The sequence below is a fragment of the Salvelinus sp. IW2-2015 genome, linkage group LG24 (genome assembly GCF_002910315.2).
Source record: "Salvelinus sp. IW2-2015 linkage group LG24, ASM291031v2, whole genome shotgun sequence".
NCBI classification, from domain to species: domain Eukaryota; kingdom Metazoa; phylum Chordata; class Actinopteri; order Salmoniformes; family Salmonidae; genus Salvelinus; species Salvelinus sp. IW2-2015.
Window position 1 is genome coordinate 5,893,492 of NC_036864.1, and position 22,410 is coordinate 5,915,901.

At 41.9% G+C, this 22,410-nt stretch overlaps 1 protein-coding gene across 2 annotated transcripts in view; it reads right to left on the minus strand.

Annotated features, from left to right (window-relative positions):
* Nucleotides 1–2,857: 2,857 nt before the first annotated feature.
* The window catches only part of LOC111951259 (solute carrier organic anion transporter family member 1C1), a 71,537-nt gene continuing 51,984 nt past the window's right edge, over nucleotides 2,858–22,410 (minus strand). The window contains exons 5-15 of one of the 2 annotated variants that reach the window (XM_023969298.2): nucleotides 20,360–20,493; nucleotides 20,014–20,160; nucleotides 19,204–19,302; nucleotides 18,247–18,495; nucleotides 17,860–18,024; nucleotides 14,311–14,506; nucleotides 11,756–11,921; nucleotides 11,227–11,411; nucleotides 6,193–6,257; nucleotides 5,637–5,754; nucleotides 2,858–5,403 (exon numbers count right to left, since the gene is read on the minus strand). In XM_023969298.2, coding sequence (XP_023825066.1) covers nucleotides 5,163–5,403; nucleotides 5,637–5,754; nucleotides 6,193–6,257; nucleotides 11,227–11,411; nucleotides 11,756–11,921; nucleotides 14,311–14,506; nucleotides 17,860–18,024; nucleotides 18,247–18,495; nucleotides 19,204–19,302; nucleotides 20,014–20,160; nucleotides 20,360–20,493 — 1,765 coding nt within the window. In that variant the 3' untranslated portion in view covers nucleotides 2,858–5,162. Of the gene's footprint in view, nucleotides 5,404–5,636; nucleotides 5,755–6,192; nucleotides 6,258–11,226; nucleotides 11,412–11,755; nucleotides 11,922–14,310; nucleotides 14,507–17,859; nucleotides 18,025–18,246; nucleotides 18,496–19,203; nucleotides 19,303–20,013; nucleotides 20,164–20,359; nucleotides 20,494–22,410 lie in introns of both variants that reach the window. The other variant, XM_023969297.2, reaches the window with a different exon arrangement.

Sequence of the window (22,410 nt, forward strand, 5' to 3'; positions counted from 1 at the left end):
TGTCCTTGAAGGTGGCCCAGCCGAGTCGGATTTGAAAACCCGATTAACATCTCCGAGGACCTGAAAATAGCTGTGCAGCGACGCTCCTATCCAACCTGCAGAGCTTGAGGATCTTCGAAACCAATGGAGAAACTTCCCAAATACAGGTGTGCCAAGCCTGTAGCGTCATACAAGAAGAACTTTAGGCATACTCGCTGCCAATGGTGCTGTCAACAAAGTACTGAGTAAAGGGTATGAATACTTATGTAAATGTGATATTTAAGTTTTTTATGTTTTATGAACTTGCTATGATGTCTAAAAACCTGTTTTTGCTTTGTCATTATGGGGTATTGTGTGTAGATCGATGAGGGGGAATTTAAAAATAAAAAAAAATCAATTTTAGAATAAGGCTGTAACGTAACTAAATGTGGAAAAAGTCAAGGGGTCTTAATACTTTGCTTTAGGCACTGTAGATGGGCTCAATCGYAAATTGCCTTTACATCTCTATCCCGCAATCGTAACGCTTCAGTGATACCGATTGAATAGAGCCCTAAAACGTTCAAACGTACGTACACAACCTATACACATTGACACACATACGGATTGACCAATAAATTATGCGAATTTGCTTTACTTCTCATAATGAATGACACCTACAGTGGATAGTCACTGATGGTAGAACTATAAAACAGTGTAATGGTTCAGTGGATGTGCATTTGATATCTATAATGATCTTTGCGTTAATTGTATGTATCACAATTCGTTGTGATTTTACTGTAACTTTCTAGACAGAGATTCATTTACTACCAGTATACAATACTGCCACCTAGTGGATTTGATCAGAATTGAAATAAGAAAACTCCTGCTACACACCAAAGGCAGAGAACKGCTATGGTAAYCTGGCACAGTGGCATCCTGTGGCACAACACYGTCACACAGACATGATGAACAGTAGCCCCGTTTATACCTGGTGCTAACGTGTCCTTTGTCCTCATTCTGATTGTGCCCACAACAGGTGCATTGTGATGTGATTGTGATCAGATCTTACACAGCAAATTCTCCAGTGTTAAATCAATACTGAGTGTTACATTTAACACTGGTCGTTGTCTATACAGGTCTACAATTTTCAGTGCTAAATTAACACACTGCTTAGTGTAAAGACTTATTTGAATATTTCCCAGAGTGCCTGCCTTTCGAGTGAATTGTAGAGTTACCACCCATGACTGTATTTGTTAGGGACAAAGACATGGTTGTTGCATTCATCTGTTTTTAGCCCTTCGGCTTTCACCAAGTTAGAGCTTAAGTGAATATGTTATCATTAAAATAAAATGATATAAGACAGTACAACACAACTCATGAGTCCTTATTTTGAGGACTTAGTTTGAACCCTAATACAGTGGCCAGAAACTCACTTACAGGCAAAATCAAAACAAATCKAACTTTTTGTCACATGAGGTGTAGACTTTACCGTGAAATGCTTACTTACAAGCCCTTAACCAACAGTGCAGTTCAAGAAGAGTTAAGAAAATATAACACATTAAGTAACACAAWAYGAATAACAATAACGAGGCTATATACAGGGGGGCAGCGGTACCGGGCCAGTAGGCGGGTGTACAGGTTAGTTGAGGTAATTTGTACATGTAGGTGGGGGTGAAGTGACTATGCATAGATAATAAACAGCGAGTAGCAGCAGTGTACAAAAGTGGGGGGGGGTGATTTTATTAATTGTTCAGCAGTCTTATGGCTTGGGGGTAGAAGCTGTTGAGGAGCTTTCCGTGCGGTAGCAGAGAAAACAGTCTATAACTTGGGTGACTGGAGTCTCTGACAATTTTATGGGCTTTCCTCTGACACCGACTATTATATAGGTTCTGGATGGCAGGAAGCTTGGCCCCAGTGTTCTATTGGGCCGTTCGCACCACCCTCTGTAACGCCTTATGGTCAAATGCCGAGCAGTTGCCATACCAGGCAGCGATGCAACCGGTCAGGATGCTCTCGATGGTGCAACTGTAGAACCTTTTGAGGATCTGGGGACCCATGCCAAATCTTTTCAGTCTCCTGAGGGGAATAGGTTTGGTTGTGCCCTCGTCACGACTGTCTTGGTGTGTTTGGACCATGATAGATCGTTGGTGATGTGGACACCAAGGAACTTGAKACTTTCGACCCGCTCCACTATAGCCCGGTCGATGTTCATGGGGGCCTGTACGGCCCACCTTTTCCTGTAGTCCACGATCAGCTCCTTTGTCTTGCTCACATTGAGGGAGAGGTTGTTGTCCCGGCACAACACTGGTCAGTTCTCTGAGCTCCTCCCTATAGGCCGCCTCTACTCGTTGTCGGTGATCAGGCCTACCACTGTTGTGTCGTCAGCAAACTTAATGATGGTGTTGGAGTCGTGTTTGGCCACGCAGTCGTGGGTGAACAGGGAATACAGGAGGGGACTAAGTGTTAAGGATCAGCGTGGCAGACGTGTTGTTGCCTACTCTTACCACCTGGGGCAGCCCGTCAAGTCCAGGATCCAGTTGCAGAGGGAGGTGTTTAGTTCCAGAGTCCTTAGCTTAGTGATGAGCTTCGTGGGCACTATGGTGTTGAACGCTGAGCTGTAGTCATAACAGCATTCTCACATAGGTGTTCCTTTTGTCAGGTGGAAAGGGCAGTGTTGGGTGTGTTGAGATTGCGTCATCTGTGGATATGTTGGGGCGGTTGCGATTTGGAGTGGGTCTAGGGTGTCCGGGAGGCTGCTGTTGATGTGAGCCATGACCAGCCTTTTTAAAGCACTCATGGCTACCGAAGTGAGCCGGTGTAGTAGGATTCAATCTTAATCCTGTATTGACGCTTTGCTTGTTTGTGGTTCGTCTGAGGGTATAGCGTCCAGATTACTCTCCCGCTCCTTGAAAGTGGCAGCTCTAGCCTTTAGCTCGATGCAACATCTTGCCTGTAATCCATGGCTTTCTGGTTGGGATATGTACGTACAGTCCATGTGGGGACGATGCACTTATTGATGAAGCCGATGATGAGGTGGTGTACTCCTCAATGCCATTGGATGAGTCCCGGAACATATTCCAGTCTGTGCTAGCAAAACAGTCCTGTAGTGTAGCATCCGCGTCATCTGACCACTTCTGTATTGAGCGAGTAACTTGGTCTTTCCTGCTTTGTTTTTTGCTTGTTAGCAGGAATCAGGAGGATAGAATTATGGTCAGATTTTCCAAATGGAGGGCGAGGGGAGAGCTTTGTATGCATCTCTGTGTGTGGAGTAAAAGTGGTCTAGGAATTATTTTCTCTGGTTGCACATGTGACATGCTGGTAAAAATTTGGTAAAACTGATTTAAGTTTGCCTGCATTAAAGTCCCCGGCCACTAGGAGCYGCYCTTCTGGGTGAGCATTTTCTTGTTTGCTTATGGCCTTATAGAGTTGATTGAGAGCGGTCTTAGTGCCAGCTTTGTTCTGTGGTGGTAAATAGACGGCTACAAATAATATAGATGAGAACTCTCTTGGTAGATAGTGTGGTCGACAATTTATCATAAGGTACTCTACCTCAGGCGAGCAATACCTTGAGAATTCTTTAATATTAGACATTGCACACCAGCTGTTATTGACAAATAGACACAAACCCCTAACKCTCGTCTTACCAGAGGTAGTCTCTGTTCTGCTGGTGCATGGAAAATCCCGCTAGCTCTATATTGTCTGTATCGTCATTCAGCCACGTCTCGGTGAAACATAAGATGGTACAGTTTTTGATGTCCCGTTGGTAGGAAAATCTTAATCGTAGGTCATGACTTTTATTTTCCAATGATTGCGCATTAGGAAGAAGAACAGATGGCAGTGGGAGTTTACTCGCTRGCCTACGGATTCTCAGAAGGCTGCCCGATCTACTGTCCCTTTTCCTGCATCTTTTCTTCATGAAAAATGCGGGGATATGMGCCTGTTCCAGTGAAAGTAGGAAAAAGTTTCTTCCAGTCAGCAGTGAGTAATCGCTGTTCTGATGTCCATTTTCGGTCATAAGAGACGGTAGCAGCAACATTATGTACACAATATGTTAAAAAATAAGTTACACAAAAAAACTAACAAAATAGCATAATTGTTTGGGAGAATGTAAAACGTCAGCCATGTTCTTCGGCGCCATCTTGATATAATCAGGTGTGCAGGTCACATTATGCTGGGTGGCAAATTGATGTGTAATTCCTAGTGGAATCCAGCCAGAGTGGGGTTAGCCTACGTTTGCAGCAACCTGGCATTCACCAGCAACCTGCATTCAGAATGATTGGCGGGTTGGGAAGGATAAGAGATGAGACTACCTAAAGCATCTAAACTGGAACAACCATTTCAGCGCCGGGTGCAATAAGTCCAAGTAACATATTGGATTAGTTTAGAAAATTGCATGTTATTTATATTTGAGTAGCATAAGATTAATTAATTTATCAATGTACATGCAAAAACAGATATTGAAATAAACAATAAAAAAAACWAATCTACCTGCAATAGAGCATGCTGGGAAATATAATGATGGGTGTGGTTTTGGTTCAACACTGGTTATTAACACCAACAGTGGGGTTCTTTTACACCCGAGTGTTAATTTAACACTTGCAGAGTTAGTTTAACACCTGAATCAATGCTACAAATGTTAAACTGAAATATCAACACTAGGTAACACTGACCAATTTGCTGTGCATAAGTGTAAACGGACAAGATCAGGATGAAGGATGCATGTTAGAACCAGGTATAAACAGGGCTATTGAGATCATATTTTGGCAATGTTTACAGTAGAGAAACACAGAATGTTTGACATTCTCTTTCAACAGATTGAGGCTGTCTAACAATATTATAATGTAGACTACCTTGAGAGTTGTTACAAAAATACTCAGTGACCGAAACTGGACTCTCGCTGCAGTAAAAACAATTAACCAATGGATAACAAATCCAATCAAATGCTTTCTTTGTAAAAAAAAACAACAAATATGAAATTCTTTGTTGTTACATTTGTGTTTTTGTAAAATACAGCAGGTACATCCATGAAGTACATCAGTTATATCAAAAAGATGTWATTTTTTTAAATATACATAACCTATACAGGTCCAGTACAAATATATAATTTATGTTCTATGAGATGGTCTGGCGCAGAGCGTTGTTGGTTCCTGCCCATCTCGCGTGTGTGTGTAACAGGAGAGATCAGGGGAGATAGTCTCAGACTGTCACAGCCGTGTCTCTCTCTCTGTGTTGTTGTAGTCTGTTGTGGAAGTCCGTAGCYATTGGTCCGAGTTGGAGGCTAGGACTTCCTCTTTCCTGAGTACCTCCAGTTCTGCTCCGCCATTGGCCACTTGGTGGGCACTGCGTTCCTCTCTCCGCAGGTGTCGTTTGAGCAGCACGAATCCCAGTATACACAGCAGGAAGGAAACTGTCCTCAGGCCCATAGTTAGACCCAGGTAYGCTATCCTGAGGAGAGAGAGACCAGGGGATACACACACTCAGAGTCTTGACATTACACTGGTGATTAAAGTGGCAAGGCTACTGGGGTTGCCTTCAATATTGACTTGAAAATCAATGTTCAGCATCTGATGTTATAGAGGGTATGCCTCTCCGACATGATCACTTTGAAGTAAGTGTGTGGTCMGTGTGCGTTTGTGTTYTGTATCAGGCTTGACCAGTAGTGTGTATGTGTGCATTACCTGTATGCTGTAGTGTTGTATATCCGACAGGCTCCTCTCCCTCCGCATCTCTTCTGGCCCCACTTCAGACACGTGGTGTCGATGATCGCCCCAAAGTAGATGGGCGCTGGGATGCCCGCTGTTATAACACCAACACACACAAAATGATCTACCAGTAATATGGAGGTGGCTAATCTTGGTCATGGAAAAGGGCAATGTGTGCAGGATTGTGTTCCAACCTAGAGRTAACACACCTGATTCACAAGTAATAATTTTTCAAGGATTACCTTTGCAACAGAGTGGATTTTTAAGAGGATTTTGTTCAGGGTATTAATCCTAATAGAAGCTGATTAGTGGAGAAATGTGTGACTTGGAAACAAACTGGCTGCAGCTAGTTTTATATCAGTGTTAKTAAGCRGCAGAGCGCTGGCTCTGAGACTMGTATGARTTGATCAGACAGGAGTAGGAGGAAGTTGCCACAAGACGCTGATCTAAGGTCAGTTTTAGTGCCCTCCACARGTTAACATTTTGGGTGGTAAACTGATCCTAGAACTGTGATCTGACAGTATTGACTCACCAAGTGTACGTGTGGACAGAGTATGGAACCCCAGAGCTAAGGACTTCAGTTGAGGCTTGATACACCTGCATGGGAGAACACCATCATCAACTTGAACTTTACCATAACTATGAATACAGATAATAGATATAGATCTGAAGATATTATAAATGAAATGTCATGATATGAAAGTATCCACAATTTAGTTATGGTTCATTATTAAGTTTGCATACTCAGACCGCTTTAAAGGTCAATTCAAAAGACTAGTGTTGTTGACATAATGTAAGTTGACTGAAGACGTTCTGACGTAGCCAGCGAGTACCAAAGAGTGAGTACTACTGACCTCTGTTGGTAGAGCAAGGTAGTACACTGTCAGAAATGTCTGCCCTTACTACCTTGCTATTTTATTTTTATTTTATTTAACTTGTCAAGTCAGTTAAGAACAAATTCTTATTTACAATGACGACCTACCAAAAGGCAAAAGGCCTCCTGCGAGGACGTGGGCTGGGATAAAAAAATAAAAAAATATACAAATATAGYACACAACACTACATAAAGAGAGACCTAAGACAACAACATAGCATGGCAGCAACACATGAAAACACAGCATGGTAGCAACACAACATGACAACAACATGGTAGCAACACAACATGGCAGCATCACAACATGGTAGGAGCACAAAACATGGTACAAACATTATTGGGCACAGACAACTGCACAAAGGGCAAGAAGGTAGAGACAACAATACATCACGTGAAGCAGCCACAACTTTCAGTAAGAGTGTCCATGATTGAGTCTTTGAATGAAGAGATGAAGATAAAACGGTCCAGTTTGAGTGTTTTTTGCAGCTCGTTCCAGTTTCTAGCTGCAGTGAACTGAAAAGAGGCGCGACCCAGGGATGTGTGTGCTTTGGGGACCTTTAACAGAATGTGATTGGCAAAACGGGTGTTGTATGTGGAGGATGAGGGCTGCTGTAAGTATCTCAGATAGGGGGGAGTGAGGCTATTCAGCTGTTCTCTCAAGACCCAGAGCAAAAACAGAAGCAGACCCATCTCAMACAACTAAGACTCTAAAAATATCAGAACAAAAGAAAAAGGAAATAGGCCACTGCCAGTAACTTCATTTGTCCCAGTAAGGGCAACACATTTCATCAGGGTCAGCTGATCGAGCTTTGGGCCGATCTGCTGGATTGTGGTTTGTGTTCGTGTGTGTGCGTGCGTGTGTGTACATGTGTGTGTGTGTGCGCATTTGTGTACATGCTCAAAGCTGGCGAAGGCTAATCAAGGACTAGTTTTAGCCAGTAACAGTACCGCTCCAAATCAKATATTCTACTTTCCTGAAATACAGTAAAACCTCTATTGCTGACTTTCCTATAACCCCTTTGAAGTATGCCGTGCGATAAAGATTTAAATTAAATGTACTTAAAGTGTACTGAATCTATGTTTCCTGCTATAACCCTGAATGGACACACAGGCAGAGAGTAGGAAGAACAATGAGCTGACTCATAAAAATTTCTCTCTCAGTCCAAACAGACCACGAATCCAGAGGACGTAATTCAATCACCTGAAAGCATCATGTGACTGTCTCCTTGCCCTCTATAAAGTCTGTTGCAACCATAGAGATAGATAGAAGACTCATCTTTGTATCTGTGCCATTATAGCGTCTGTGACAGCATGTGCAGCGCCATAGTGCCCCACAMTGGAGGTGTCAAAATACCTATAAAACCTAGTGGTCAAACAGGGAAATGGTTCCAATCATTTTTCCACCATTCATTTTTTTCCCAAAGGGGATTTTAGAAACACTTAAATAAGGGCTGTGTTTCGCTTACCCCGTGACGTTTTGATAACTGTGTAAATCTCTCTCGGACAAGGTGACTTTTATCAATATATTTGCCTGTATTTAGCTCCCAAAAAGGAAATGCTAATTAGCTGTTAACTRCTTATGGCTGCAGGGGCAGTATTGAGTAGCTTGGATAAAAGGTGCACAGAGGTGCCCATAGTAAACTGCCTGCTCCTCAGTCCCAGTTGCTAATATATGCATATTATTATTCATATTGGATAGAAAACACTCTGAAGTTTCTAAAACTGTTTGAATGATGTCTGTGAGTATAACATAACTCATATGGCAGGCAAAAACCTGAGAAGAAATCCAAACAGGAAGTGGGAATTCTGAGGCTGGTCGATTTTCAACCAAGATCCTATTGAATTCACAGCGAGATATGAATGACTTTGCACTTCCTACGGCTTCCACTAGATGTCAACAGTCTGTAGAACCTTGTCTGATGTCTCTACTGTGAAGGGGGGCCGAATGAGAGGGGAATTAGTCAGGTCTGCCATGACCTGACCATGCTTTGACCATGCGCGTTCACATGAGAGGGAGCTCTGTTCCATCGCTCATCTGAAGTCAATGTAATTCTCCGGTTGGAACGTTATTCAAGATTTATGTTAAAAACATTCTAAAGATTGATTCAATACATCATTTGACATGTTTCTACTGACTGTTACGGAACTTTTTGACATTTCGTCAGCTTTCTGACGTTGGATTTGTTTACCAAACACGCTAACAAAAATAGCTATTTGGACATAAATGATGGACATTACCGAACAAGACTAACACAAACATTTCTTGTGGGAGTCCTGGGAGTGCATTCCGACGAAGATCAGCAAAGGTAAGTGAAGATTTATAATGCTTTTTATGAGTTTTGTTGACTGCACAATTTGGCYGGTAACTGTATGGTTTGCTTTTGTGGCTGAACGCTGTTTCAATTTATTGAATATTGTGTTTTGCCGTAAAGCTTTTTGAAATKTGACACAGCGGTTGCATTAAGAACAAGTGTATCTTTAATTCTATGTAAAACATGTATCTTTCATCAAAGTTTATGATGAGTATTTATGTTATTTGACGTAGCTCTCTGCAATATCTCCGGATATTTTGGAGGCATTTCTGAACATGGCGCCAATGTAAACTGAGGTTTTTGTATATAAATATTAACTTTATCGAACAAAACATATATGTATTGTGTAACATGAAGTCCTATGAGTGTCATCTGATGAAGATCATCAAAGGTTAGTGATTCATTTTATCTCTATTTCTGCTTTTTGTGACTCCTGTCCTTTGGCTGGAAAAATGACTGTCTGTCTGTGATTTTGCGGTGACCTAACATAATCGTTTGTGGTGCTTTCGCTGAAAAGCCTATTTGAAATCGGACACTTGTGGGATTAACAACAAGATTACCTTTAAAATGGTATAAGATACATGTATGTTTGAGGAATTTTAATTATGAGATTTCTGTTGTTTGAATTTGGCGCCCTGCACTTTCACTGGCTGTTGTCATATCGATCCCGTTAACGGAATTGCAGCCATAAGAAGTGGGGAAACGATTGGAACCAATTCTCTTATTGACCTTCAGGTTTTAGGAATATTATGACTCTATAAAGGCTATTTACATTTTCTTCTTCCCAATTGGCGGATCACTCCGGATGAACCGGTTGGACATGACTCCAGCCAATAAAGTTGGAAGTCCCATCCAGTTGACTACATTAAAAAGGTGGAAGTCCTCAATGGCACTGCCCATGCTAATATGGCCTTTTGACCACTAGAAGCCTCTATGGTTGCAACACGGCTCTTTAAGGCCYGAATTCAATCTGATCGCGATTRGTCTGCTATGCAGCTTTTAAAGGCAATGGTTCCGCGTTAGAGGAGACCGCGTTCATCATAAACACTGCATATGTCAGCTCAATCAAAAATGACCTTGAAATGAAGCATAGCAGACAAAGTTGAATTGAATCCCTGCTTAAGTCTGTTACACAGACTACATTCAACTTCTGGTCAGCCATTCTGTCACCCATTGTGAGCCAATTTCACTACAGTGAAATGTGAGAACTTTCTGGGTGAGATCATTCTGAAGAAGGTGGTGCAAGTAAATGTAGTAGACTTTATGCAGGTTAGGTTCTCAGTAGCCATGGTTACACCTTGCATTAACATGTGATTGTCATCCTCCGATCACTATCTGATCGAGATTTTCTTGCGTCTACACATGGTAATATCTGTCTCTTATCTGCCCACTTCGTCCCTATTGTGAAGAGATTCCCTGGTCCCTCCCTATATGCAAATGAATCCAACTTGCCTTGGACCTCCCTTTATGACACAAGCTGCATAAATCGACAGAAAACAGCACGCTTTTATAGTCAARAGTTTATACTCTCATCATTACAGCCTACTTTTGTTATCCAARGATTTAAGACTGGGCGTAATYGACTACTGTCCCGATAACCTCGACTTGTACAATATTCAGAGAATCTCTCCAATCCCTAAAAATGTCACCACACAAACAATGTGACTATCTGGATGTGTGTACAAAATACAATTATTGCACAGTATAAATAAAAATTACACTTAGGCCCTAATGCACACAGTAAAAACAGAAGCAGGTTAAGTTACAGAGTAGGCCTTTCTGAATTCCTTGGCATTTCTGTAGCCTAAAATGTTTTCAAATATTAGAATTTGCGCTGGCATTGGACGTGGGAAGGGGAGAACCCCTTTTCTCTTATTCATAAATATCTTTATTTCTATATGCCATTTTAATCAGTGCTGGACGCGGTATTGGACTGTGGCATATCTGGCCACAGTGTCAGTAGGCAGTGGGTTTCTAAAAACATGTTCTTCATTCAATTGGCTGGTGTGATTTTTATAAGAGGCTGGGACAACTGTGACGTTGGCCAAATGTATACACTTTCGATTTGTTTACACCYAGGATATCCGTACAAGATGCGTCTTTCACTACCACCAGAGGTGGTCAGAAASACACAATCACAATCAGATCACAATGCATCTTTTGATTGTCTACACCTGTCGACGCACAATCAGAATGTGGACATGATCAGGACAACGGACGCATGTTAGAACCAGGTACAAACAGGGCTTCTGATTGTTTCCCCTTTAAGGTAGGTACCTTGTTGTAGCCGGAGTCCCACATTTCTTTGTGCTGTCTTGCCAACAGCTATGACCATCCCTTCTTGTTTGTGTGTGTGTATGGGTGTGTGTGTGTGACTGACCTGATGAGGACCATGTAGCCTGGCGTGCCACCCAGGGAGATGATAAAGGAAGTGATGACAGAGAGAGKCAGGAAGTAAGGGAAGACACGGTCACAGTCATCTCTGTGAGGGCAGTGGCCTACACTGGCTGTCAGGTTACCACTGCTCAGCCCTGCTGCCACCACACAGCTACAGTTAGAGAACACCTGCAGAGGCACACACACACACACAGACAAAACAATTTGACATAAAAACAGAAACAACATAACTTTTGAAGCAGCAAGTTTTCCATAAACCCACCAGGGTGCGAGTCAATTCCAAATGAAATCGTACTGAAATTAAAATGGAATTGACCCCACCCTGTTGCTCACAAGTTTATGAATCAATGATATGATATATCAGATTACACAGTCAGTTTGCATCTCAAATGGCACTCTATTCCCTATATAGTGTACTACTTTTAAACAGAGCCCAAAAGTAGTACACTATATAGGGAAGAGGGTGCCATTTGGGGATGCAGCCTCCGTGCTGGCAATGATCCTCATCTCACCGTGTTCTTCCCTGATCCTGTGGAGGTCTGGCAGCCAGCCAGGCAGGGAGAAACGTACGTGATGCCGTTCTCTCCACAGACAGGGTCCCAGTCTCTGTCTGAACACACACAGTCCGAGTTACAGGCTGAGAATACTGAGCGCTCCTCATACGATACGCCATCCACCCTGAGAGAGAGAAAGAAAAGGAGAGAAAGAGAAAGTTATTAATAGTAGATTTAATTCATATAGCGCTTTTCTTTAGACAGATAATCTAATGAATACAGACATGACTTGAACTCTGCCTGCTCAGATACAGAAGGTGTGATGTGTATTTAATCAAATGCATAATACGATATATCCTGAACAAAAATATAGATGCGACAAGTGTCGTTCCCATGTTTCATGACCTGAAATAAAAGATCCCAGAAATGTTGTGCACAAATTTGTCAACATCCCTGTTAGTGAGCATTTTATCATTTGTCAAGATAATCCATCCTCCTGACAGGTGTGGCATATCAAGAAACTGATTAAACAGCATGATCATTACAAAGATGCGCCTTGTGCTGGGGACAATAAAAGGCCACTCTAAAATGTGCAGTTTTGTCACACAACACAATGCCACAGATGTCTCAAGTTTTGAGGGAGCGTGCAATTGGCATGCTAACTGCAGGAATGTCCACCAGAGCGGTTGCCAGAGATCTAATGTTAATTTCTCTACCATATCGTTTTAGAGAATTTGGCAGTACGTCCAACCGGCCTCACAACCGCAGACCACGTGTAACCATGCCAGCCCAAGACCTCCACATCCACATCTTCACCTGCGGGAAATCTGAGACCAATCTTCTGAGACCAGCCACCTGGACAGCTGATGAAACTGAGGAGTATTTCTGCCTGTAATAAAGCTCCTCAGTGAGTGGGCCTGGGTCCCAAGTGGGTGGACCTATGGCTGCGTCCCTGCCCAGTCATGTGAAATCCATATATTAGGACCTAATGGATTTTTTTTAAATTGACTGATTTCCTTATACTAACTGTAACTTAGCAAAATTGTTTKTATTTTTGTTCAGTAAACTTTCACCAACACTCAGCAAACAGTCTTGACAGAGCCAGGGGGCGTACAGTACAGTAGATGGGTGAAATCCCTGAATCGCTATTCTAGACCACAGCTCTCCAGTGTTTGAGGTATGCTGTCCTCTAGGAGCAATTATTAGCATACGCACTCCAGCATGTTACCCGTTTGTGGTGCTGGGAATAGAACATTTACAGAGTAAATACTGTATGTACCTAAGGGCAACTTCTACCAAGAGCTCTGTGTGTGTGTGTGTGTGTGTGTGTGTGTGTGTGTGTGTGTGTGTGTGTGTGTGTGTGNATATATATATATATATATACTGAACAAAAATATAAATGTAACAAGTGTTGGTCCCATGTTTCATGACCTGAAATAAAAGATCCCAGAAATGTTCCATCTGCACAAAAAGCATATTTCTCAAATGCTGTGCACAAATTTGTAAGCATTTTATCATTTGTCAAGATAATCCACCCCCCTGACAGGTGTGGCATGTCAAGAAGCTGATTAAACAGCATGATCATTACACAGATGCACTTTGAGCTAGGGACAATAAAAGGCCACTCTAAAATGTGCAGTTTTGTCACCCAAAACAATGCCACAGATGACCTCAGGTTGAGAGGGAGCATGCAATCGGCATGCTGACTGCAGGAATGTCCACCAGAGCTGTTGCCAGATATCTAATGTTAATTTCTCTACCACATCCTTGGGGCGGCAGGTAGCCTAGTGGTTAGTGTTGGACTAGTAACCGAAAGGTTGCAAGATCGAATCCCTGAGCTGACAAAGAAAAAATCTGTTGTTCTACCCCTGAACAAGGCAGTTAACCCACTGCTCCTAGGCCATCATTGAAAATAAGAATTTGTTCTTAACTGACTTGCCTAGTTAAATAAATTAGAGAATTTGGCAGTATGTCCAACTGGCCTCACCACCGCAGACCATGTGTAACCACGCCAGCCCAAGAACTCCACATCTGGCTTCTTCACCTGTGGGATCGTCTGAGACCAGCCACTGGGACAGCTGATGAAACAGGAGTATTTCTGTCTGGAAAACCCCATTCTGATTGGTTGGGCCTGGCTCCTCAGTGGGTGGGCCTATGGCTGCGCCCCTGCCCAGTCATGTGAAATCCATAGATTAGGGCCTAATAAATGTATTTCAATTGACTGATTTTCATATATGAACTGTAACTCAGCAAACTCGCTTAAATTGTTGCATGTTACGTTTACCGATTCAATGAATACTGATGTTATCAACCAAATTCAGTGCGAGTTCTGATATTGACATTAGCAGCAAACAGCCTTGACAGAACCAGGGGGGAGAAATCCCTGATTTGCTATTCTAGACCACATCTCTCCAGTGTTAGAGGTATGCTGTCCTCTAGGAGCAATTATTAGCATACACACTCCAGCATGTTACCTGTTTGTGGTGCTGGGAATAGAACATTTACAGAGGGTAAATACTGTATTTACTTAAGGGCAACTTCTACCCAGAGCTCTGTGCGTGTGCATGCCCCACCTGTTGTAGGGCAGCGTGATCCCAGCCACTTTGGCGTTCTCGCAGCTCATGACGAAGAAGAAGAGGGATAGGAAGTAGCCTATCAGAGAGGTGCCGAACGCAAACTTGGCCGCTCCCATGATGCTCAGCTTCAGCCTCTTCATGAGCAGGCCACCGGTGAAAATTCCCAACGCCACGGCAGGGATGTTGATTGTACCTGGAACAAACAACACACACTCTGTTAAGACATAGGTCTCATTCTTTAGAAATGTTCTTCATTCCTAGTCATGGAGGATTTAGGCCAGGACTAAGGTCTTGACGACAGGTTCAATGGGACTGAAACACCATGTGAGCCAGCAAAAAGCCCGAAACCAGGCATTCACTTTCACACAATACCATACTGTAGCTTTTGCTACCTTTCATACCACTGTAGCTAAAAGTCTACCTTTTATGCCAGTGCTATTCCACAACCCAATACAGCCCCATACATACAGTACAGTAGAGTAGAACCAGGCCATACCGCCTGAGACTCAGCCTTTGATATAGTTGACAGTAGAGAGAACACACAGTAGCGCTGTCCAACTCKCACTCAAACACCAAKGCTCTTGGTCTTTTTCATACATCAATGTACAGATACCATATTTMATCTATCCGTACTATTACTGTAGTTAWGCTAGATATTGCATTACCTTTCATACACKGCATGCAATGGTCAGGTCAATAGTGMAYCATGAGGCCTATTTAGATCAGCATTRACATTRMAGGGTTGAATCAWAACACATTGTATAGCTCAATAAAACAGCGCCCTTTGACCTCCTACTGCTTGATCGAGTCTTAACAATATTGTATGCATGTGCTTATCTATGCCTGAAGKGAGTCCTTTCAAGTTTCCAATCTAAATTGGACTAGGAATCAAGGCCAGTGTCGGGGGTAACGCGTTACAAAGTAACGGGTTAGAGTACTCCGATTACTTTTTTTGTGGTAACGATTAATTTAACAGGTACATGTTTCTATTTAATGAATCAGTTCTTAATTACGTTTTCAAATAAGCAAGTCATTCATTTTACAATATTATTTCKTTTTTTTTGTTGTTGTTTCTAACTAGTGAGATGGCAGAGACAATAGCCTTTGCATGGTGGAAGAATTCGCATTACTTTGAATTGGTAAGGGGAAAAGGACAGGAACATGTCAGTAAAATGCTAACTCTGCCCCGGGGATAAGTGCCTGTCCGCTGCGAAGAACTCCACTTTAAATATCAAGAAGCACCTTAGACTTTTTATTTCGCCGTATAACGCCGTATAACGTTAATCGCTACTTTAGAGGAAAGCAGTGAAATGAATCAACAAGGTGTTTTATTTTTGACTTTGAGTTCTGAATGTTGGAACGTGCATTCGTTGTCCTTTTGAGAAGGCTACGCTGCTGCAACTTCTATGAAAATAATACAACTAATTGGTATCTAGACAATCTGGTTGTTGTGGTTCATGAATTGCATGTTTGGAAAGGGCTATTGCTCGTGTTAACTTGTGTGTTTTCATATCTCTCTGCCAAGTTTGTATCTGTGTTTAAAACAGATTGGTAGCCAGTTGTCCTTGTATTTGAGCTCTCCTTTTACTGTGCCCAGTTAGTTTTATACAGCGCCTTCGGAAAGTATTCATACCCCTTGACATTTTGTTGAAAAAACTGCCTGAATTTAAAATGGATTGAATGGAGATTTTGTGCCATTGGCCTACACACACAATACCCCATAATGTCAAAGTGGAATTATGTTTGTTTTTTTATTAATTCAAAATGAAAAGCAGAAATGTCTTGAGTCATTAAGTGTTCAACTCCTTTGTTATGGCAAGCCTAAATAAGTTCAGGAGTAAAAATGTGCTTAACAAGTCACATAATAAGTTGCATGGAATCTTAATTTAACATGATTTATTCATGACTACCTCATCTCTGTACCCCACACATACAGATAAGTGTAAGGTCCCTCAGTCGAGCAGTGAATTTCAAAACAGATTCAACCACAAAGACCAGGGAGGTTTTCCAATGCCTCACAAAGAAGGGCACCTATTGGTAGATGGGTAAAAATAAAAAGCAGACATTGAATATCCCTTTGAGTATGGTGAAGTTATTAATTACACTTCGGATGGTGTCTCAATACACTCAGCCACTACAAAGATACAGGCGTCCTGCGGTGGAAACAGTCAAGGGATGTGAGTACTTTCTGGAGGAACTGTATATTGTATGTATTATTTTTTACTTATGTGTAAATAATTCAACAAAATAATGTATTTATTAAAGAATTGTAAAGGAGATATTTAATATGTTATTATTACTTCAGCTGGTATAGAGCTGGTATAGGCCAGAGTTATAGATGACGGACGAAAGGCACCTTTTTGACGGTGGCCACTAGGCCAGGGATCGGCAACATGTGGCCCACGGGCCTAAACCGTCCCGAAAGTGATTTTCTGGGGGTAAAGAACACTGTAAAATCACAAGGACTTCAGATGAAAGAGTTTAATTTAGAAAATCTGTTCTTAAGTATTCCCACATAAAAATTTAATAAAAATGTGATCGTGTCTCAATATAATCATGGTATGAAATTATTATCATTTTCAAATACAACCTCTTTTTGGGCTTAGTTGTGGTCAATTTGCAGTGTACAAATGATTATAATTATGTTCCTGTACCCCAACCATCTGCTCCGGTGGCTTAATCTAGTTGCCTACCCTTGCACAAGGCCTATCGGTCGTCAGAGTCTCGCCATTTAAAAGTAGTGTGCATAAAGCTAATTCTGATAGCCCCTTAAAGGTCCAACACAATTGTTACTCAGACATGATTTGATATTGAGATGAAAACAGTTAAGTACCTTACTGTGATTGTTTTCAATTAAAGTGGTCAAAAAGAAACAAAAATAGCTTCTTAGCAAAGACCAATTTCTCAAGCAAGAATTTACCTAGGACTGTCTGGGAGTGGTCTGAGCGGGGAGGGGAAAACGATCTGTTATTGGCAGAGCGGTTTGGAACTCTTTCTTATTGGTCTATTAACTAATTTACCACCTGGTGAAGTCACTAGGCAGGCCAAAACTCCATCCCACCAAAACAGGCTGAAACRTCAGGTTGTCTTTTCAAAAAGCTCTTACACTAAAAGGGTATTATCATCATTTTCACAATTTCACAGTATAATTCCAACCTCATAGTGTGGAAATATATATAAAACACAGGAAAAACATGCTTTCGACTGCACTGGGCCTATAAGATGGACCAAGAGGTGAAAGAAAGAGGTGCTGGCTAGCGGAGTGGAACACTTAAAAAAATGAAGGAGAGCCGCACACTAGATGCAAAAATGTTATGTCCAACGTTTCAACAGACAAGCTGTCTTCATCAGGGTATAATGACAAACACTGCGGGGTGACTCATTTATATAGTGTCAAAAGACACTTGTTTTTGGTAACGCAGAAGTAATGTAACAAGTTACTTTCCATAGTAAATAACGTTGTAACGTAACAAGTTACATTTAAAAGTAACGGTCCCCAACACTGATCAAGGCATATAAGCTATATGATTGGCCAACGTTACGTACCCATCAGGAAATTGGCTTTTGATGCTGACTGTCCGTAATGCTGCTCTATGTACTTGGGCTTGTAGGTTACCATGCCGATGAGAGAGTTCAGCTGAATGATGGTCACACACAGGTAGATGAAGTACACTGGGTTCCCCAGGAGGGTTTTCAACGTTGGTATGAAATCTAGATTAAAAACAATCAGCATAACATCATCACTCGTCAACGACATCATCAGTTGTCAAGGTCATTTTTGTCTACCTTTTTCCATACTATGGTAATTTCACCCAAAGCAACCTGAATTTAATATACCATTTTACCTGACCAGACTTTGAAAAAGCATTTTTAAACTCCAATCATAATCTAAACCAGAAAATGTTCCAACTTCATCCCCATTCAACAAAATACCTTTGGCCATCTCCAGAAAGCCAGCTGGCTCGTCGGCTTGGTACTTATGCTCCAGGAGAGGGGAGTCTTTGATGAAGCTAGTCTGCTCCGGGGTGCACTGGGCTGGGCCTCGGTCTGACGGGATGGGCAGGGAACGGGGCAGGAACCAGAAGGGGATGGCTGAAAGCAGGGTGATCACCCCAGCTATAAGGTAACCTAACCACCAGGCCCCCACCCAACGAGCATCACCAGGGCTTATGGTGATACTCTCTATACAGCAAGGGGAGACACAGAATTTGATTTATTAGGATCCCCATTAGCCGACGACAAGGGTGACAGCTAGTCTTACTGGGGTCCGATATATAACGAAAAATACATTACAGACAAAATACTTTACAATATACATACATTTAAAAACATTAACATGTAGTGTGTGTGTGCATCTATCAGTTACACATACATGTCAATACATACATATAACAAGAGAAGGCTATGGTGATAGTCTCTATAGAGGGAGGACAAGCACAGAGAGAGAGCTGTGACTGTTGGGGACAAAATACATTATGAGTACACTAGCAACGTTCCTAGCGACAAGACTTACTGGAGAGAAYAAACAAYCACAGCACAGCTGCTTTTTGTGCATATCTTAACCATCTCTCCTGCTTTATATTGGTTACTCAAATTTAGTAGCTGACGTCACCGCGCAGTGTTCTGGAGCACACTAGTTCAATTAGTCTGATAACCTAGAATCTAGAAGCATGAGCATACATAACATAACACTTATTGAACACAGTCAGCGAGTGCACTCTAGGAACGACAATGAACTTAACTCAGAGCGCTGTTTGTTAGTCTAATAGTAACAGAACAGAGGTGWATGCCCTGTCTCTGTCTAAACTGGAGAACTCACTATTACAGTCCAAAAGTGTGTAGGCGGCCTAGACAGAATACTCAGTGTTTCGCTAGATACCYGTTACTCACCCATGTTGACAAATCCAATGTCCACGTATATTTTGGCACACAGAGATCCCAGTAAATAGCCAAACACAGGACCAATGACTGCTATGGTCTGAACGCAGCCTGAAATATGAAAGACACACACACACACGCACATGCACACACGCACACACACACGCACACACAAACACGCACACACACAGCAATTTATTTATTATACTACCCAGAGACAGTTCCATTAGGCAGTAAACAATAAGACGGGTGTGTGTGATTTTTAAAAGGTCAAAGAGATGCCTCTGCTTATCTGGAGCATTTGTCCATTCATGTTATCACAAAGAGCTAGATTAGCATTAACCAGCGATAGCASACACCTGCAMAGCAMATGTTTTGGTAGTGAGCAGCCCCACTTGAGTTAGAAGTTCAGAACGAGAAAGTGTAGGCTATATAGAAATAATTACACTCAAATTGAAAAATCATAAATCTAAATAATGACAATTTTTTATTATCCTAATCGAGATGTAGATTACATTTCACATTCCAGTTTTCAAACTTGTAAAAAAGGCTGCATGAGATTTCTGTTAATGTAACTGGCAATGGCAATGTCTGCTTTGCATGTAAAGCTGGGAGCAACTTGTGGATTTGACAGCTCTAACGCAGTTCCACCTCCCACACTGTCTTAACATCAGCTATGCAGATGTTGGCTAAAGCGGATTTGATTGAATCAGACCCTTAGTGTATGAATCAGATTGTCAGATCTACGTAACATATTGTACTTCAAATCATGCACAGTGACATTATCTAAAATGTGTTTTGTTTTTCCAATTGGTCTATTACCAATGTAAAATGCAGCATTTTCCTCCCTGGCGAAATCATCTATATACGAGATCCCAAGGGGCTGRACTGGAGTCTCCCCAATCCCTCGTAAGACGTTCCCCAGGAACACATAGATCCACATGGAGAGGTTGGACTCTCCTTCACAACCTACTGGGAAGGGGGAAGGAGAGAGAGAATAGTTACAGCACTGTTTGTGTGTGTGTGTGTGTGTGCACGCGTATCCGTGTGTATCCATGAGTACATGTGTGTGTTTGTGTGCGTACATTTGTGTGTGCGTGGGTTTGTGTTTGCGTGGTTGCATGCATGTATGCACATGACCATGTGTGCGTGTGTTTAGGTGACACACCTGTCCCTGTGCTTGGTCCCTTAGAAAGCGGGTCACCCGAAGCTAGCGCGGCGGGTGACAACAGACGCGCTGGACATGGAGAGAGGTTATTGGTTGAATTCACTGACGATCGGATTGACGTTTCGAACTTATAGCTGCGTACAAAACACCAATGCGACTGTTTAGCGAAGGGAGGGGAGAAAGCACCACGTTATACAGTTAGAGAGGACAGAGACAAAGCAGAACATGAGTGCAATGAAACACTTAGGAAACAACGTTTTATACATTCAAGCACATCATGTTATACGCGATACTAACGATAGGAAGAAGCTTTCCTGGCTTCCCCTGTAAAATACAAAACAATTGGCGACAATGTGTTTTTCGGAAAACATCACACAGCTGTAAAAATGCATATAGTAAAACTTCTCTTGGCATTCAGTAAAGAGACTCKATACAGTGCAYCATATATTCTTTAAGATTCACTATGTTCCCATCTTGTGGGAGGGATTAAACATTCTGACTGATCAAACTTTCATGACCAAGCCAAGCTAATGAGAACACATGATAAAACACACAACCATGCGTCAGCCCACAAACGATGGTATACAACATATAAAATATGTACAAAATACAGTATATTAGCATATCACTACAGAGTCACAGTGATATCTGTCCTTTCCCAGACATTATCCAAACACACAGAAATACAGAGCATTCGGAAAGTATTCAGACCCCTTGACTTTTTCCACATTTTGTTACATTACAGCCTTATTCTAAAATGGATGAAATACATTTTTCCCCCATCAATCTACACACAATACCCCATAATGACAAAGCAAAAACAGCTTTTTAGAAATCTTTGCAAATGTATAAAATAAAATAAAAACTGAAATATCACATTCACATAGTATTCAGACCATTTGCTTTGAGATTCGAAATTGAACTCAGATGTGTCCTGTTTCCATTGATCATCCTTGAAATGTTTCTACAACTTGATTGGAGTGCACCTGTGGTAAATTCAATTGATTGGACGTGATTTGGAAAGGCACACKCCTGTCTATATACAGTGGCTTGCGAAAGTGTTCACCCCCTTAACATTTTTCCTATTTTGTTGCCTGGAATTAAAATGTATTTTGGGGGGGTTTGTATCATTTGATTTACACAACATGCCTCCCACTTTGTAGAAGCAAAATATGTTTTACTGTGAAACAAACAAATAAGACAAAAAAACTGGAAACTTAAGCATGCATAACTATTCACCCCCCCCCCCCCCAAAGTCAATACTTTATAGAGCCACCTTTTGCAGCAATTACAGCTGCAAGTCTCTTGGGGTATATCTCTATAAGCTTGGCATACTAGCCACTGGGATTTTGCCCATTCTTCAAGGCAAAACTGCTCCAGCTGCTTCAAGTTGGATGGGTTCCGCTGGTGTACAGCAATKTTTAAGTCATACCACAGATTCTCAATTGGATTGAGGTCTGGGCTTTGACTAGGCCATTCCAAGACATTTAAATGTTTCCCCTTAAACCACTTGAGTGTTGCTTTAGCAGTATGCTTAGGGTCATTGTCCTGCTGGAAGGTGAACCTCCATCCCCGTCTCAAATCTCTGGGAGACTTAAACATGTTTCCCTCAAGAWTTTCCCTGTATTTAGCACCATCCAACATTCCTTCATTTCTGACCAGTTTCCCAGTCACTGACGATGAAAAACATSKCCACACCATGATGCTGCCACCACCATGCTTCACTGTGGGGATAATGWTCTCGGGGTGATGAGAGGTGTTGGGTTTGCGCCAGACATTGCGTTTTCCTTGATGGCCAAAAAGCTCAATTTTAGTCTCATCTGACCAGAGTACCMTCTTCCATATGTTTGGGGAGTCTCCCWCATGCCTTTTAGCGAACACCAAACGTGTTTGCTTATTTAATTTTTAAAGCAATGGCTTTTTTCTGGCCACTCTTCCGTAAAGCCCAGCTCTGTGGAGTATACGGCTTAAAGTGGTCCTATGGACAGATACTCCAATCTCCAKTGTGGAGCTTTGCAGCTCRATCATGGTTATCTTTGGTCTCTTTGTTG